An 18947-nucleotide genomic window follows, 5' to 3' on the forward strand; every position below is an offset into this window, starting at 1 on the left:
AATAGAAAATTGCCATTCATTTCATGCAATTTTAAGGAAACATGCTGTATTGAGATATAGGTATTTCTTTAAAATGATCTATCATTGTTTTTGGGGAAATTGTGTCCATCAAAAGTACGAGGGGCATTCGAACTTGATTTCTGTATCAGTGAAGAGTGAAGTACTCGTACTGGTATGGGTCTGAAAAAAAAAGTGGTATCGAAACATCCCTAATATTTACATATTACATATTACACGAATCTGTTGTCTGGTGTATACTGTTGCTGTCTGATAAAAACAAGGTATATTTCCCATTAGTGACCATTTAGCCTTTTGAACACATAACTTCCATCTTTTAATTTACATTTGATTTAAACAGCCAATGACAGCATGTTTTATGTTGCCTTTTTGTTGCGACACTTTCAAGACAATAATTAAAAAATTGCATTTTTTTGTCACTCAAAAAACTGATAAAGTCAAAGTGGGTTATTCTACAATACGTTTCCTTGATGTTTAGCATTTGAACTAGTGTCCCAGTTTTAACATCAGTCGATGAATTAATAGCCAGGAAAGAAAAGCAACAAAATTGCATATAGGCCAAAGTTAATTTGCAGACATGTAAAATCAGAATTGAACAAATGTGTCTTGGGCCTGAAAGTTGACTGAATATGTTGACTTGGCAATGTCCCTTATGAGAGAAGTCCTTTTTCTAGACATTCCCCCGATGTGCAACGCGGCCGTGTGAGCGCAGATTAGACACGGTGGCGCTTTAGGCCGATGATGCAAATCAGTCTCTGTGATCCTCTCGGGTGTTCCCCCTTCTTCTTCTCAAACAGCTAATCCACTCAAGTGTCTCAGGCCTCTCAACTCTGTGGCCAAACTCATTTGGGCAGGTCTCAATAATTACTTCTCGCCCTCCCCCCATTAATAGCCATTAGAACCTTGTTCATTTACACCAGAATGTTTTGGAAATACATTATTAGATAATTATAAGACAATCTGAGAAGGTACGACAACGTATTAGGGCCACGTAAAAAAAAAATAAAAAATTTAGAGGGCAGAGGCAATATTCAGAGAAAAAAAACCCTCAGAAACTTACGAGAAATACACATAGCGTAGCTATAGTCTAATCATGTGAGAATTCGATGGTGGATAATGAGACACTTTATAAAATAAAAGGGCAGGATGGAGACAGATTCATTCTTAAATTTAAACTTTATCATTCATTCATCATTCATCGTCATTCATCGCAGCTAGAGCAACAACACTTCCTGATCTCCTATCAGATGACTAACACTAACCAATCAGACGCTAGCATACTTTAGGTAAATGCTAGTGAATGACGGAGAGCAGCAGATTCGACACATCAACTTAGATACTTGTACAAAAAAAATACAAAAATGTATGAATGTGTAAATAATCATTCTGGAAACATAAATGTACAAGTAAATATACATTTGAACAAATTAACTTAAATGCTTGATCGTCCGTGTGTGGACCCTTTGCAAAGCGAGGCGTCTTTCAGTGGCCGTACACAACGGTTCAAAGAGCGAATGCTTAACATGATATGGTTAATCTATGGTAAAGCAATTACTATCCTCTTATTTATAAACCCGACCGAAAAATATTGGCACAAATAGTCGAGTAGTACGCTTCGTGTATTTCTCGTAAGCTTTTGAGTTTTTTTTCTCTCAAATCTGCCATTATATAAAGTCGCAAATTTGCGAGAAAAAAAACGCGTACATTTGCGAGTTTTTTTTCTCTTTTCCAATTCTGGAACCACATTGTTCTGAAATGTTAAAAAAATAATCTGTTCTATGCTTGCATTTTTCTTATTGTATACCTTAGTGTTTTGGAAGGGTTAGAAGCAAGTTTAATTAGGGGCCATTTTTTATTTCTTCATTTTATTCATTTTTAACACCGTTTCAAGGCAGGACATTTAACTGGTATTGCCTTTAAAGCAGTCCCAAGTTGGCCTTTTCTATACTTCTATTGCTTTAATAAACGGCAAATACTCGACAGTGTAGTGCAATAAAACACTTAAGTCATGACAATAGGATTTATACAATATGTGAATTTCATCTGATTGAAGTTAGCAATGCATTCCATAATAACAGAGTCCATAGTCTAAATTTAGAGCGCCTTTCAAATAAGAAGAATAAGGAACAAATATAAGGACAAATTCATAACATTGTGTTAAGGCAACAATGCTCAGTGGGTACTAGCGAGCATATATGCATGTTTCCTTTCAGTTGTCAGCACAGCACACCAAGGGCAAGAAGGCCGTTCTGCCTGGAATAACCTCATTGTGTCACATCACTGGCAACAGCGAGCCAGGCAAACAAGTGGAATTTTTATTTTATTTTTCCAAAGTGTAGTCACCGTTAAAAGGAAGACAATGGCAATGGTGCAATTGTGGAAAGTTCCAAACTGATGCAGCTGACGGGCCCATTGAGCGATTTATGAACATCATCCTGAAGTCAGAAAGTTCTGTCATATGTTCCCTCTCTACCCACATCACAGCCACGAACTATTTGATCCCAGTGGTGTTTGATTGGGTTCAGGTCAGGTTTTATCCACACAGAAGCCACCGAAGCATGCCTCTGTGGATTTAGCTTATTATGTTGGAACAGAAAAAAGTGCCATAAGATGAACAATTAAGAGTCGCGTCAAATGTCTTAACTGTGTACCTTTACAATGAAACCAACAGTATCATATTGTGCTGCCCGCAGTTTATTAGCAAGTTCGACATGTTTTACAGCCAGTAACAGCAGTGAGCCGAAGTTAATGGAGAACACAGCTTAAACGTCACTGGTGACTTAACAGGTTGGTCCCTTTTGAGCATTTTGCACTCAGCATTGCAGGAAGAGTATGTCACCATCCTGTCAATTCAGATGGACTCACATTCGAAGCATGGCCACAAAGTAGTATTTTGTTTTAAAATCCCCAAATGAATAGAGTAACTGATGTTGCCTCCCAGCTTCAGGAACATCTGCACTTTAGGTTAAACTTGCAGGGGGCATCGTTCCTTATGTTCAACCTTCATTACGACAACCACAATTGCTTTTTTTCCCCAGTGGATCTGAACAATACATTTAGCAGGACTTGGTTGATGTTTCCTGTCAGCGTAAATGCTTGTTTTTACCTCAAATTCAAATTTTTATTTTTTTCTTTCTCAACATTACATGTGGACTAGGTAACAATTACGGTGCTATGCCTCATTTATCTCTTACAATACATATATATTAACAGTAGCCTACGGTGCAGGCCAAAAGTTTGGGCACACCTTCTCATTTATTGCGATTGCTTTATTTTTATAATTACTTACTTTTTTTTTTCAATTACTTAAAAATAACTCAATAATAACTCAAAACATGTTTTATATTCTAGATTTTTTCAAAATAGCCACCCTTGGCTCAGGTTACTTTTTTGCTTCAAGAGGTAGTCTGTCACCTGAAATGAAAGAGTTCCCAGAGGTTAGAATGCCAAGATTGTACTACGAAGTAATCAGAGTAAAGGGTGGCCATTTTGAAGAAACATGTCAATATAAAATAAGCCTATTGTTTCAGTTAACAGTGGCGAAAAATGGGTTCAGTTATCCTTAGTAAAGATGAAATGCATACAGAATATGGCAGAATAAATATGTAAGCCAGTGGTCAGCATGTCCAATGCCCAACAGTTCAAATCTCTGCTCTAGCTTCTTAGCACAATCTAAAAACATGAATGTTAGGTTCATTGAGCACCAATGGCCTTTTTTCCATGCCTTGAGCAAGTGGAGACTAAATGTGTGCATGGGTGGAGTTGGGTGCAAGTAGAACGTTGTATTTGTGCCGTTGTGGGAGTGAACACAGCTGACTTACTTTCTGGCCAATGAAAGTGCATACTTTCATTCCCTTTAAATTCAGTGCTGCAGAGGCGCACACAGTATTTAACATTGTGGAAGCAGAAATAGACTTGCTGGAGTCCATGCAGAAGATTGAAACACACAAAGTAAGTTTATAAGGAATTGCAAACAAACATCTACTTGCGGATGATTTAAATTGGGCAAGGATGATCATAGATCACCGCTGTGAAGTGGGTGCTTGGAGACCGCCTTCCACTCCAATCGCTTATATTGTGTGTGTGTGTGACCCCCTGCATAACTGTGCCAAAATATTTTAAAAAGCTGATAATAATAATGATGCGTTTAACGAATTGATTTCTACAAGGATTCAGAGGCAAACTCTTTTCATATTTATGAATGAACTACAATGGCATCCACCACACATGTTGGCAGACTTATAGTTGGTCTAAGGTCTAGTCTACAAAAAAAAAAGAAAAAGGGAAGGCGCTGCAGGAGAAAGAGTGGCTCACCTGTACTGCAGTACACGGCAGTTCTGTCTTTTTTCAACCCTCTTAAATGTTGTACACCAAGCGACGCCCCTCTCCACTGGTGTGCGCAATGACCCCGGGAGCTGCTGCGGCTGACCGGTGCAGACTCACACGGTGAAAAGCCAGCGAGAAGAAAAAGCAGACACTTACTCCCGCGTTCGCTGTTTAATTCAAACAGACGCTTGCTTGCTTGCAGCGTTTTTTTTTTTTTGCTTGCGTCACCACAACATCCTATTTCGACCATATTCTTTCGGCTTTAATTTTATTTTTCGGTGGCCGGATATTCGGTGCATCACTAGTCTAAAGTATAGTTGTGAGGTGCACCGGGTGCATGTAACAGAAAATGCCCATTGTCCGCTGCATGGAGTAGTGCAGTCTGCCAAATTTACAAACATAGCAAAAAGAGACTCCGGCACGAAAATGAAGATCTGCGAGTTTTTATATTGAGTGCAAGTGTGCTGTCTACAAAAAAAGAGTACTAACTGCCTATACAGTAGGTGTATGAATCTTTGTTTGTTTATATGTGCCCTATGATTGACTTGCGACCAATCAAGGGTGAAACTACAGCTCTCACTCGAAGACATCGTGTCCAACTCCACTTAATAAGGACAAGCAGCATAGAAAATGGCTAATGGAAAAAATGACCTGTGTCTAAAAAAATTTATTAAATCTTGGTGAGTATTTATTATATTTTAGCAAGCAAAATGTTATCACCCAATCAAAAAGCGGTATAATATTTAATCAAAATGATATGATGTGTATTGAATAAATGCGTTTGCGTAGTTTTGCCCTTGCAAGGCTAGAAATGAAAATCTGATTTCAGCAGGGCTCTCTCTCTCTCTTTTTTTAAACACAGCTTTATTTCTGATGAATTAAATTTCATTGCTATCAGGCTGTTCAACTGGCAACCACATGTCAAAACCTTTCATTACAGCCATCTATAATTCAATGCAAAAGGTCATAAAAGTAAAAAAAAAGAAAAAGACAAAAAAATAATCACAAAAGCTGCAATGTTTCACACATCATTAAATATATTCCTTTGATAAACATAATATATTAGTATTACAAGACATTACACCACCTAATCAATGGCCACTGCTACTCACCGTATACACAAAATAATTCAGATATGTGTCTGGGGGGGGGGGGGGGGTATAAGTGTGGTAGGAGTACCTTTCTGCAAAAACCACCACCACATTTGTTTTGACAGAGATTTTTTTGAGCATATTTTACAGTTAGATGCAGACTACTGAAGTGCGCCACTGGGTTAATTTTCAAAGAAAGCATGACTTAATTCAAATTGTCAGCCTGGTGGAAACACCGTAGCTCAACTTTGTATTTAACAGGTAAAAAAGCCCAAAGTAATTTTTTTTTTTTTTAAAAAGCACCACTTTTTGGCTGCTTTGAGGTGATGCAATCTGTTACTTCATCACTCCACATGTAACTGTCGCCACAACACCAACTACTGTATGTGTATTCATCGCAATCAATGTAGCCAGCAGTCAGCCATTGTGATTTTAGTTCCATGCTTGGCAGTTCAGTCAACTTGAAGATAGTAGTGCCTTGAGATACGAGTGACCCCACTTACGAGTTCTTCGAGATACAAGTACATTTTTTGTTTTGACTTGTGAGCAAAAATGTGTGATGTGACCGATATGTAGCAACAGTTGGGCAGATAGCGAGCAATTCTGCTTCAAACTGTAAAATGCCATTCCAGGTTGAAGTTTACTGTCAAACCAAACATAAAACAAAGAGAATGACATGCTATGTATTTAAAACTTTACCTTTCATTCTGCTAGCTTAATGCTACCACATAATAGGACACACACTCCCTCCCCCCTATAAAAAACATCTCCAACATATAGCAGTATTGTAATGTATTCAGAAACAGATATTTGAACACAAACAGTGCGGCAACATATGTATACAGACAGAAATTGTACTGGTCTTCATCCTCTGTGAAAACTGACGCATATTACTTCAGTTTCTGAGTCACTTACAGTAGTTTTGAAATACTTTTTTTTTTTTTGTGTCTGCATGGCCTTATCATTCCTGGTGATCAGGTCACAAACACCACAGAGATGCAATGAATTAATCATAATATTTTTACTGTTATATGTTTTTATAAACTACAATATGATAGATTTCTATTTACCTCATTAACTACAGGACAAAATTGTTGATATTTATGGGAGGCTGGAACGGCTGAATTGCACCCGTTGATTTTAATGAGGAATGTTGATTTGAGTTACAGTGTGGTCACAGAACAATTTAAACGTATCTCAAGGCAACACTATATTTGAAGAGAAACGCCACGCTTTCTTGTTATAAGTCCAGTTTTCAGCAGGTCGATGTGTTTTTGACTTCCATAGAAAAATAATACTTCTTTTATTTACTGTGTGAAGAGTGTGGCGGTGCACAGTCACTGAGCAAATGGGAACAAATAACAAAAGTTAAAACACTGCTGACTAGAATATATACAGTATTACTGAGGGACTTTTCTTACTCATAATTTCAAATGTCACCACTGTTACTGTAATGAGTGATTATAGCGACAGTATGAAACTAAATAAACAAGTTAGGTATTAATAAAGTTAAATGGTTGGGTTGCCATCTGAAAGAGCGATTCAATAATAATTCATCAGGGAAAGAAGCATTATTATCTGTACAAGTGGCACTTTCCAATAGTTAATATCACATAATATGTAACTATACAGATTTTTTTTTGTTGCATCAAATGGCATAATAGAGTATGTTTACCCTTTTGCACGACACTTGAAAAAATATGAACATATCTCATATGTTCTAAAATAGTCAACTAGTCGTAGTAAGTGCAGGGTTGACGTGTCTATTCTACATCTAGTGTGCTATGACATCTATCTACTTTGTATGTATGCACATAAAATGTACTTTACACTGCGGAGGTCACCACGACAACGTAGTGTTAATATGAGCAGGCCCATGTTAGCGTCTGTTTGTAACGTTTGCATTTGAGGAGCTGACCACAGTTATGAACACTTTCACAATTTCACTTCAGAAACATCGGGCAACTTATTTTTACCTTAGTGATAAAAATCCATTCAGGGAAATTCCTACAAAATAAGGTTACAGATGATTTTGATGCCTTGTGATGTAACTCATCTAGGTGCAAACTCTGCAAACAGACAAACAGAAACAGAATGAGCTCCTTCACAAAAAACTGTTTTTTTCTTCTTAATATTTTGTCCCAACTCAGAGCAGCAGCACTCAATTACCCCTTTTACATTACACCTGTGTTTTTCTAGGAATCATCATTCCAGTTTTGTTTGTCATCCCTTCTTCATTGCAAATCATTGGAGATTTGCCTCCACTTCTCCCCCCCTCCCTTTTTCCCCCTCTAGCACTTTCCCCTCTTGTCGCGCTGCTGAAACTTCCGAAGGCGGCGTCCCCACAGGTCCTTCCAAGGGATGAGCAGGCTGCCCTTGTCCGCCACCACCCCGCTCTGGCCTGGGGAGTCGTCATCGTCCGAGCCCATGAGCAGGTACTTCCTGCCGGGTTTGATCTTGGGACATTTGCAGGCCACGTCCTTGGCGCGCACCCACAGCAGCTGGTCCCCGCGACGAATGCGCTGCTCGCCTTGTTTGTAGACCGATATGATGTTGACGGTGAACTTCCACCACTCGCCCGCCTTGTCCCCTTTCAGCACGTGCGCCTGGACAGCTGAGAGTGGAGAGCAAAAGGAACGTTAAAGGGGATAGAAAACGGAAAACGGACTTTTCAGGCATCTCGACAAATAATGATGATAATAATAATTTCACGCCGAAGCTGGCTACAGCAGACAAACTTGCCATGAGAGAAGAATTACAGCCCTCACCGGCGGAGCCAAATAGAACATTTCTTCACATCCCTTTGATTGCTGCAAGAGGGACACATCTCTGAAGCCAATCTGGCCTCGATGTGCCTTCCAATGTGGCTTTCATTTCAACTGTGTTATTCATATTTATTTAAAATAGTGCAAACGTTTCTAATCTTGAGCACACTGGTTGAGATGACAGGGAATTGCTCAAAGGGGTCACGCAAAGCAGCTGCATGTGTGCATAATCATCTTATCTCTTGATCCACATCTCATGTAACGCTACAATTCCTGTGTCGAGTCTTAGGGGAACATTGTAATGATCGTCGTTCCTATCACCATTGAGTGAACAAGGTGAAATTATGCAATACAAATGAACCAATTTACAAGGCTTTTGAGATACAACACATCATTTGGTCCATTAAAAAAAATTTTTTTTGCTTTGTCTTACGAGCACAAACATGAGATACAAGGGTTTTATGCTTGCTAAATATTGAACAATCTATCAAAAGAGAGGCTTCAAGCTAACTTTTTGCCCTCACACTTTTAGTTAATTGTAGTGCTGTCATAGTTAAAGTGTTAACTCATTGATTCATTATTATTAAATTAATGCATTGATGATGTATTAATGCAGATTAATCATACTTTAAGTTTTTGACCGCAGATGGTTACATCAAAGGTAGCACAGGTTGTGTTTGAGCACTAAACATAACTACATGCATTAATGTCAATCATTTAATAAATGACATTCAGAATATTTGTTCATGTCAAACTACTGGGGTCATTTTTTTTTTTTTACAATTTATTATGCAAGTAATTAACTGATTAGAAAAAGAGGAAGATGAGCGTCTGCTCATATAAAATGTTGAAGACGTCCTCATAACATTAAATGTCAAAAGGATTAACATGTAACAGGTGCTCTTCAAATTTGGTGGGCAAAAAATGTTGATTAAAAGGCCTTTTTTATTGGGTGATTAATCGAGGTTAATCAAAATTCTATTCTTAAATGTGATTAATCTGATTTAAAAATTTTAATCATTTGACAGCTCAAACTAATGATAAAACAATTACAAGTAGACATTGTGTAATTAAAACAACATAGATTTAGCTTTAGCAACGTCCACTTAGCTTAATGCTACCAAACAATGTAAACGCCCTTGACATGCTAATTGTTAGAACTGATAGTTGTTTTATAAGCATCGGTGGGGTAATGCATGTAGATAGAAAACATAACAATACTCACAGGCATATATTCTTTATCCTCTTAATGAGTCAAGAACAGTTGTAGTAGAGGAAGTATTATTTGCAATGTAGCACAATGAATGGATTGCAATCAAAATGTATAAAGTGTAATTCATTACATTCTATTAAATTTTGCGATTACTCAATGTTTTTTTATTATTATTATTATTTTAAATAAATGACAGAATTGTGTGCTATTTCATCCTTATTAAAAACACAATTTGTTGGAACAGATTAATGGCATTCCCATTCATTACAATTGGGAAAACAAGACTTCTTTGCATCTCTGGCTGGACGTAATCAATTTTTTGGGAGTCCACCGGCGGTCCTCTTATTAGAGCCGAGAATGAGGTGAACTGGAAGGGGCGGGGCATTACGCCGCGTAAGTGTGTGTGTCTGCGCAAAATACACACAATATCGGAAGAAAGGAGGTTTGTTGAGCAGAGTAAGAGTGAGCTCTCACAGGCCTGCCATTCAATCGCAGCCCTCTCCTTCATGTGCACCACATAAAGAGTGCGTGAGGGGGGTGTCGGGAGGAGAGGCCACTGTTTGTCTTCCCAGCCACAGAATAAGTTGCAGGAGAATCGGAATATGTTCCGACCTCGTGAGCGAACCGGGTTCTGCTCCCAGAGCCCCATCCAACTTCCCAGCGTGAGAATCCACTGGAGACAGCGCCCTCTTCTCTGCAGCATCCAGGCACCGAGCCTCGTTTCCTCTTGGTATCTTTCACTCTTCCGCTCTCAAGTATATTCTCACTTTGTGTCTAAACACACACAAATCCCCACACGTCCGGCCACTTGCTTGAAACTAAATAGCGGCCGGCAAAAGAGGCGCACTCAGCAGCGGGTCAAAGAGTGTGTCGCAAATAAGTGACAGTGTGGTGAGACACCGAGTTGTGCGAGGAAAAACAGAGTTTTTGTGAGAGCAAGCGATAAGTGTGAAATAGCGCTGCGCTCACACAATGGCTGCCAAATGAGAGCAGCTCACAGCCAAACCTCCCAGTGGGTTAAACCGCTTTGGGCAGTGTGCTGCAGCTTGACACTGCGCGCCATCAACAGGCACGGGCTAATGACATTAGAGCTCACTTCATTACAGCGGCAGGGAGGCCCCTGTCCCATCTGCTTATCAGCTGAGAGAATGATCCGAGACCTGCCAGCCTCAACGGAGTCAGTCGCAGAGGGAGCTTCCGTGCCTTTGACCGCCATCCCCGAGCGTCGGTAAACACACCAGGCTTTGATTCATTGTTCTCCCGGTGGCACACGGAGGGAGGGAACGTGTGTGCCGAGGAGGATGTCAGGCGAGAAAATAATCCCTTTGTGGCGGCCGTCTCCGTGGCGACCGCGGCGATGAAAAACAAAAATTGAATAAACAAAACATATTTCTTTCTCTCCGAGGTGGCAATCCGTCACCGTCTGCCTAATTTAACACCTGTTTGTGCCCCGAGGAATGCTCGGTGACGGCAGAGTGCACAACTGTGTTTAAACAGAGGGCCCCTTCCCGTGACCCCTGGGGGGCCAGCGTGGCCACGCACACACAGGGGTTGCGGCACCCCCCAGAGAACAGGGAGGGAGCAATAAAAGCGAGACGGCAGGCTTGAGAAGTGAATGAAAGCCAAAAGAAAGGGAATGCATGCGAAGCAAAGATGTCTTCAGATTGAATCCTCTCTTCAGAAAGAACATCAGCAGGAATTGCTTGAGTTTGTCAGTTGTTTTCATGGCAAACCCTTCAAATGATCAAAATTATTTGCTGTAAATTAGATGGCGGAGGTAAAAGATATCCTAAATTTGGCCCCCGTGTGTCTAGTCAAGTGTTTCCCAACCTTTCTTAATCCAAGGCCCATATAGAGTTTTACGATCGAAAAAAATCTCACAGCACATCAAACAAAAATAACAATTAGTATTTATACTAAAATATTGCTGATCTTGCCTCAATGTGCTCACAAATGTTCATATTGAATGGATCTTATGTCAGTTAATTGCTGTGCTGTGTAAGGTTCGGATGGGAAATTTCACCGTTTCTTTTATCTTGAATGCTCGCTATACTAATAATAGCAACCAGGAGGACTGCATAACTTCTCAGTTGAACTATTTACTGGATGCCAGAAAGATCGAGTACACAGCTGTGGAGCCTTATCTGCTGAATGCGGAAGAAGGCCTGTTCTATTCAAAATGGTCTCTACACTTATACTGCCTTTGCCCCCTCCCCTTCGCCCCACCCACCCACAAGGGGGACGACTCAGCCTACCCCATGTGAAAATGTGTGACCCGATGGTCTTAACTGGTTTCAACTGGATAAATGTGCCGATAGATAGAAAGGCCTCGCTCAAGTCACCTATCTAGTCATTGAGAGGCCTGATCTAGCAAAGACCTTGGAAAAGTAACCTTGATTTAAAGGTAACTTAGTTGCTGATTACTTGATTTAAAAAGTAACATTACACTACAAGTTAGTTACTATATTAGTTACTTTCAGCATAACTAAAATGCACAAAAATAACAAAAATGACTACTGAATTTGCCAATACTTTATTGGAAGTGCATTTATAACAGTCATGTTCGTCATGATAAAGTTTATTTTTTATTTTTATCAAATAATGTAATAAAGGCCTTTTTTAACTTCTCATTATTTTAGTTTAATATTTTGGTGAGTCTGTTCTATTTGGGCCAGTACTGAAACTGATTAACTTAGAGGGAGATGGTGCCTCTCCAAGCTGATTTTAGGAGGAGTGCACCCTGGATTGGTTGTCAATCACAGACCACGTATAGGAATGACACGTTAGACAACCACTCACACGCAAACACGACTGAGTGGGAACTGAACTCACGCCACCTGCGTGGAAGTCGGGTGGGTGAACCACTGAAGCATTAGTGCCTGCACTTTATGATTATGTAAAACAGGAAAAGCCACCCAATAAGTGAAATCCACTAGAAATACCCTATTTAAATACTCGCAGGCATGTTTTAATAGCATTTACAGAACTCAATTCTTCTCGTCTTTACACATGCTTTTACAAACATACAAACACATTTAAACACTTTTAAAATATTGAAAGAGAGCGCAAGAGCAATGGATACCCCAAAAATATTATACAGTGTAACGGTTGCGTTTGCATCAGTAATCATGCTCGAAGATGTATATATTCTTTTTTTACCTATATAGCATGGCCGTCCGTAGGCGTAAAAAGCAGGATTACAATACTGTAAGTTTGTTTCGTTCTTCATTCACATTTACACCATCTTAAACAAAATAAGTTTGATACCATCTAGTGGTCAACTATTGAATCCCATCCACTATAAATGAGCGTAAGACCAAAATAGACTTAAACAGGTTTTGTGAATAAACTCTGACAAGACCGGATTCACGTAGCACGTTTTGACCGGATATTACATCACGCGTACGTTTGTCGTCGCAAAGCAATTGCGGACGATAAATAAGGTATGTTTGGGGACGACGACGAAACAGAAATCTTTTTGGAATTAATTAGAGAAGCGAATATTAATGCTGTTTTGAATGTAAAGCAGTAAAGACACGCTACAGTTTATCAAGAATTACAAAAGCAAACATATACGACGTCATTGCACAGCGCAGTCGCTTCCATTTCTTCTTCTTCTTCTTTTAAATTACTGGTGGACCACATCTCTTAATGGTGTATATACCGCCACCTACAGCGGCGGAGTCCCCTCTCAATATTCGCAAAAGAAGAACAGATGGAAACGGGCATAAATCGCATGTCGGACTCCAGCACAGGAAGATCATGCAAACTCTACACAGGAAAGCCAATTTCAAACTCAGAATAACACAACTGAGAGGCTGTCAAGACAAGTCAAGACAACACTTCCGAGTTGGTGACCCATGTGAGACGGCTGTTTGTTTACTGTTTGACCTTAAATATAATCCAAGACATTTGGATTGAGGTTTTGGATTATGACTGTGACAACCAAGAAATAGTGTTTCCCTCTCTGACCATAGGAGCAAAACAACATCAACAACTCCAATTGCGTTCAACAACAACACGCTCCACCAAGAACTTCTGGTTGAGGATGTTGATCGTAAAACGGACTCTTTTCACAACATCTGGTAACAATTGAAGGAGACCCACATATCATTTTGGATGGATTCTTGATTTGGTCCCAGATTTTTTTCAGACATCTCCATTTGTTTGTTTGTAGTCCAAATCCTGATAAGTCTCACAAGGAAACGATGTTGTTATTTGTCTACATTTGATTGTGCATTGAGTTGTTGTTGTTTTTTACATGTGGGAAGTAATGCGAACCTAACGTTAGAGTTCCATTGAAATATTAGTTATTCTTATTAGTTAACACATACGTTACTTCAGAGGGCATTGCTAAGAAAAGTTGTTAATATTAAACCTGTTATTTGAATCGTATTTTCCTGGACATCTGTTGGAATTTGATGATTTCTCCACTTCAGTCAGTATGAATTATTCCACTCCACTGTGGCTTGTGTTTCACTAGTTGGCATCTATCACTGGGTCTGCATGGTAGGCATTATGCACAGCCCCACTGCTTGATCGTGATGTCACTTAATGTGTCAAAATAAAATTGACCAAATACAGTAATACATTGACGGCAATGCAAATAGCCTTAGTACACTTTTACTTTGAAGTTGGCCCACGTCGTGGCGTGATGGTTACCTTGACGTCCCTTTTAGACGTTTAGGCGTTCTTTATCGTAATTTTGCTCGACATTGTAGTTGCGACCAACATCAACACAATGCTATCCCGAACTCATATTCAATCGCAAATTTAGGATGCCGAGAAACCACTCATTAATTACGCCACCATTGTATGATACGGCAGAAGTTTCCGAGGTAAGTGGCTAGCGGCTAACTGTTAGCATTACCGTGTGTCTGGCTGATAGCTGTAAATGAGTTTGACAGCTGGTACCTGATGGCTTACTTGAATTATTTTTTAATATTCTGGACCAAGGCTACTTTGTAATTCACTCTCCATGTTTAAAGGAAGGGAATGTGCACATTAAGGTATTTTCGTAATTATTAAAAAATAAAAAATAAATAGAACTTCCTCATTTATTTTATAAAACACTTTTGCCCATTAAAAAACAACAACAACATTCAACTCAAAATTTCAAGTCGTTTAGATTTTAGGAACACCACTTTAAGTCATTAATACTTTGATACAAAATAAATAAAGACAAAAGTATTGTTTATCTTTTTTTTTTTTGCTGATCCAAAAAAACTATCCGATCCGTGGCTCAAATCCGTGATCCGATCCGAACCGTGACTTTTGTGATCCGTTGCACCACGACTAACTACAATTCTATTTCATAACCAGCCAAGGTTATTATACTTGATGAAATCTCTCTCTCTCTCTCTCTCTCTCTCTCTCTCTCTCTCGCTTTCTTTCTCTCTCTTTCTTTCTCTCTCTTTGTCTTTCTCTCTCTCTCTCTTGCGCGCACACTCAGCCATGACGTCATTGTGACAAAGTGACGAATATCCGAACACACACCAGATTATTCCACCACAGAAAGAGAAGATGTGAGTGGAGATGAACGTGCATCACGAGCTGCGAATGTTTAAGTCATCAGTCGCAGGGCAGGGCAGCAACAGGGCGTGGATGTTGCGCGGCTCTGATTAATTGAGACGTTTAACGTCCACAGCGGCACATTTTTGCGTAGTGGACTCACTCACCATAGTCTTTTTTGCAGTACTTCTTCATGGTGATCTTCATTTTCCCTTTGGAAGCTTTACAGTGGGATTCACAATCTGGAAATACGGGAAACACATTTTTAGCTTTTGATTCATACAATACTGTATATTAAATCACATCTTAATTGATAGCAGTGATTCTCATTTGGTGGGTTGCTGATAAAAAAAGTTGGGGGTTAGGGGGATGACAGCATAGATTATTTTTTTAAATCACGTTTTCATACATGTAATTATTATGTTCCTCTTTAATCCAGTTTTAAATGAATGTTGCACATGTGCAATTACCGGTATGTTTTTTTTTTTTTTTTAAAGATGACGTGTGTTTTCAAAGGCTATTTTTAACTTCTGTAAAATAGTGTCACAGCATAATGACCATGGAAAAATGTGTGGTTCAATTGCGAGCTCCTGTTCTAAAGAGTCATTTTTTGAAAACCCTCCTGGACTTTCATTATTGTGGATCACATCGTCCCCGGGATGGTATTCTGGTGTGTCCCACTGAGAAACATTAAGAAATCCTCTTCTGTTTGTCACTCACATGTCCTCTGTTCCCTTTACAGTGCACCCCTGAATATTTGTGGTTTGGCATTCACAAAGTCACCATTTGAAGATGTGTTTTTTGGAACCTCTCTACCGTTATTCACAGAGAATTTCACCTATTGGTGATTTTCTGTAATGTGACAAAATTAGTTTTTGCGGCAAGATAATATCTTGCGTGGTATACACTGTATGATAATTAATTGTAGTGTCTCTCAATTGAGCCAAGGGCCGTAAGCATGAGACAAAAGACAGAAGGTTTTTGTTAAGGCGGAAGTTACATACATAAAGTTCATGCACATAAATCTCAATCCAACAGCAGCTGTGTTGGATTTGTCAATCAGCAGGAGAGGGCACAGCTCAAACTAAGCAGTTTTGCATCACAGTTTGAGTCAAAAGTTGCATTTTGTGCCTCACAAACACGGTGAAACGCAAAACTGCAAATGAGGAGCGCTGCTTCGATTTGCCAGGGATCAAGTCAGCTGTGTTCACTCCTACAACGGCGCAATTGCACAACTCTAACTACGCCTGTCTACAAAAATCGCAAAACAAAGAAAACTACCAATGCGCAGTTCCCGCGAGACTTGCCGTGGGCAGGAAAATTCCAAATGTAAAAAACAACAACATGGCGGCCGCTTACAGAAGCCATGTTATTAGTTCCCTTCGCTGCCTCCATAAGGGACTCAGGAGGCAGCCACAGTGTGTCACTCATAACCAATCGGGGAAGAGAGCCCCGTTCGTGTGTGAGCCTGTTGCTGCGCTTAATGGAAGCATATTAGGCTACGACTTTGAGGCCCAAGGTAAATAAACCCTATGAGTTACATTTTGACAAAGGTGAGTTATGTAATTTAGACCACTTTGTCCTGCTTTTGAAATCAGTTATTATTATTATTTATATTTATAATATTATTATTTGACAGGTTAAGTTATTTTTTTATTTATTTTTTTACTTTAACTCATTCACTGCCAACGACGGCTATAGACGTCAAAAATTAATTTGAACTATTTCTATTAGTTTAACATTTTTTTTGAAAACCTAGGAAAAGAAATATTGGACATTTAGAAAATATATAAAATTTGTGATTAATCGTGAGTTAACTATTGAAGTCATGCGATTAATTACAATTAAAAAAATTAATCACCTGACGCCCCTAATTTTTAATAATCTTTTCCTTAAAAAAAGAAAAATATTAAAAACTAAATGTCTAGGTTTTCATACTCTCGTTAACAAAAGTGGGGAAAACATGTTAAACTAATAGAAATAGTTCAAATGAATTTTTGACGTCTATAGCCGTCAATGGCAGTAAATGAGTTCATTTACTTTTATTTTATTTCATTTTATTATGGTTCTCACCAACTAAAAGGTGTGCATTTGAGAAATTTCTCCTATTTCCTGAGTTACATAAAATCATTAAACAGCTTCTTGAGTGTTACTTTCTAACAAGTGAATCATCTAAACACTTTTAGTGAAATCGATGAGAACATTAATCAACATTTAATATAGTTTAACATTTCAACTGTTCCCTATTGAGGTGTCCTCATTTTAGAACCTTTCGCACTTCCAAAACTCCTACTAGTGTAAAGAATACTTTTCGTTTTCCTAGTCCATAGTCTAAGCTCATTAACATAAACATTAGAAGCTCAAGTTAAGTTCAAGTGTTAAAACCTTTTTTTGCATTTAACACCTTATGTTTTTAATCCAGGTTTGATATTTGCCTCACTTAAAATGTTTCTAGACAAAGTGCATGCACTAAGAAATCAAAACTGGTCATTATAAAAAGGGAAACCAATTGGTTACTTATAAAGTGAGATGCATTAATGCATTTATGCGCGCTTGGCATTTAGTGGCAGGCTTTAAAGACGACTGCTGTTTTTGTCTCCCTGCCAGGTAATGTCCATAAATGAGGGAGCTGGTGGTGGGACCAGAGGGCAAAAATTGTTTTAAATTGAAATCATTTGTTCTTTCCACTCTCCACTGACTGACACAAATTGCAAGCAGATCGTTTACTAGTGTTGCCTGAGTCGGAAGACTTGTGCTCCCTTTTCTGGGGGGTGGGAATGCTGGGCTGGGCCGTTTAGAAGAGGAAGGAGGGAGCAGTTGAGAGAGGGGGGCCTTTCAGTTCGCCTGAATATGGACAAACTTCATTATTTCTTCCAGCTCTCCGTCCAGTCGTCCCCTTTCTTCTCCATTATCCTCTGTGTGAATGAGGTTGCCCGGGTAATGATGAAGGAAGAAAAAACGCCCCTCCCCCCCCCCCACTCTTAAAAAAGAAAAAGTCGCTTGGTTTGTGGGATGAGGATCGAATTCGTGTATGTTGAGGAAACATTTTTTGCCGCTTTCTCAGGTGGTGGGATCATAAAAAATAAAAGGAAAGAGAGAGAAAAAAACGGAAATCCCAGAGTAAATGACTTTGACTAGTCCATATCAAGCAATGGCTAATTTCCATCTGAATGTAGGAAAGAGGCTGGTTGGGGCCTCGATCTGCCTCTGGCCTCTGGGGGCCTCCATCACACCTCCCCTTTGATAGGCAACACTGACGTTGCGCCCCCTCAGAGAAATTGCTGCACACTGAGCCATTACACCCGCAGCGCTCATTAAGGTCCAATCTCCTGCTGGGAAGACAAACGCCCTCATTGTGTGGCTGTGCGGCAGCGCCACGCTCATTCTGCGGGGACCACACGGCTTCTAATTTGGAGGGTGGCGTCCACTCACAATCCAAGCTTCACACTGTCTCAGCCGTACTTCTTTCACTGTCGCTGGGAGTCAGAAATGACTCACCCCATTCTCAGAAATGCCACAACAGGGCGGGCAATCAAGAGACGGCTGACAATGGCCCGTGTCAATGAGAAAACGATGGCACTGCTTTCGATACTGCAGTGTCGGGAATCTGAGTTTTTGCTGACTGCTGGCTAGTAGTAGTAGTATTTAGCATTTTGATGAATAGCGGCATTTGCCTTTTAAAGAAAAAATCTGATGGCTGATAAGAGGTCAAATAACTAAGCGGAGGAACCATTCAAAATTTCCTTTAACTTCTAGAGATGGCGCTGACCTTGGGAAGTCTGCACTTTTTGTTTTTGTTTGAAATATAACAAAGATAAGTGAAAGTTTTAAGATTAGCTGATGACACTGGAAGTTCCCTGAACTTTTTGTTACAATTAGAAAACAAAGGTGTCTATTGTCTTAAGATTTAGACAAAGCATATTATCTTAGACTCATCACAATAAAGTCAAAGGGGAAGTCAACTCCAAAAATTCATTTCCAATAATATGTTCAATGTAGGCCCACTAGTCTAAACACGGTTTT

At 39.4% G+C, this 18947-nt stretch overlaps 1 protein-coding gene across 1 annotated transcript in view; it reads right to left on the reverse strand.

The window, feature by feature from the left end:
* Positions 1 to 5187: 5187 nt before the first annotated feature.
* ntn1b (netrin 1b) overlaps positions 5188 to 18947 on the reverse strand; it is a 52942-nt gene continuing 39182 nt past the window's right edge. The window contains exons 6-7 of the mRNA XM_086067469.1: positions 15092 to 15166; positions 5188 to 8049 (exon numbers count right to left, since the gene is read on the reverse strand). Of these exons, the coding sequence (XP_085923595.1) occupies positions 7727 to 8049; positions 15092 to 15166 (398 nt within the window). The 3' untranslated portion in view covers positions 5188 to 7726. The remainder of the gene's footprint in view (positions 8050 to 15091; positions 15167 to 18947) is intronic.

The sequence above is a fragment of the Leptonotus elevatus genome, chromosome 1 (assembly GCF_054856555.1).
Source record: "Leptonotus elevatus isolate MCC_2025b chromosome 1, RoL_Lele_1.0, whole genome shotgun sequence".
NCBI classification, from domain to species: domain Eukaryota; kingdom Metazoa; phylum Chordata; class Actinopteri; order Syngnathiformes; family Syngnathidae; genus Leptonotus; species Leptonotus elevatus.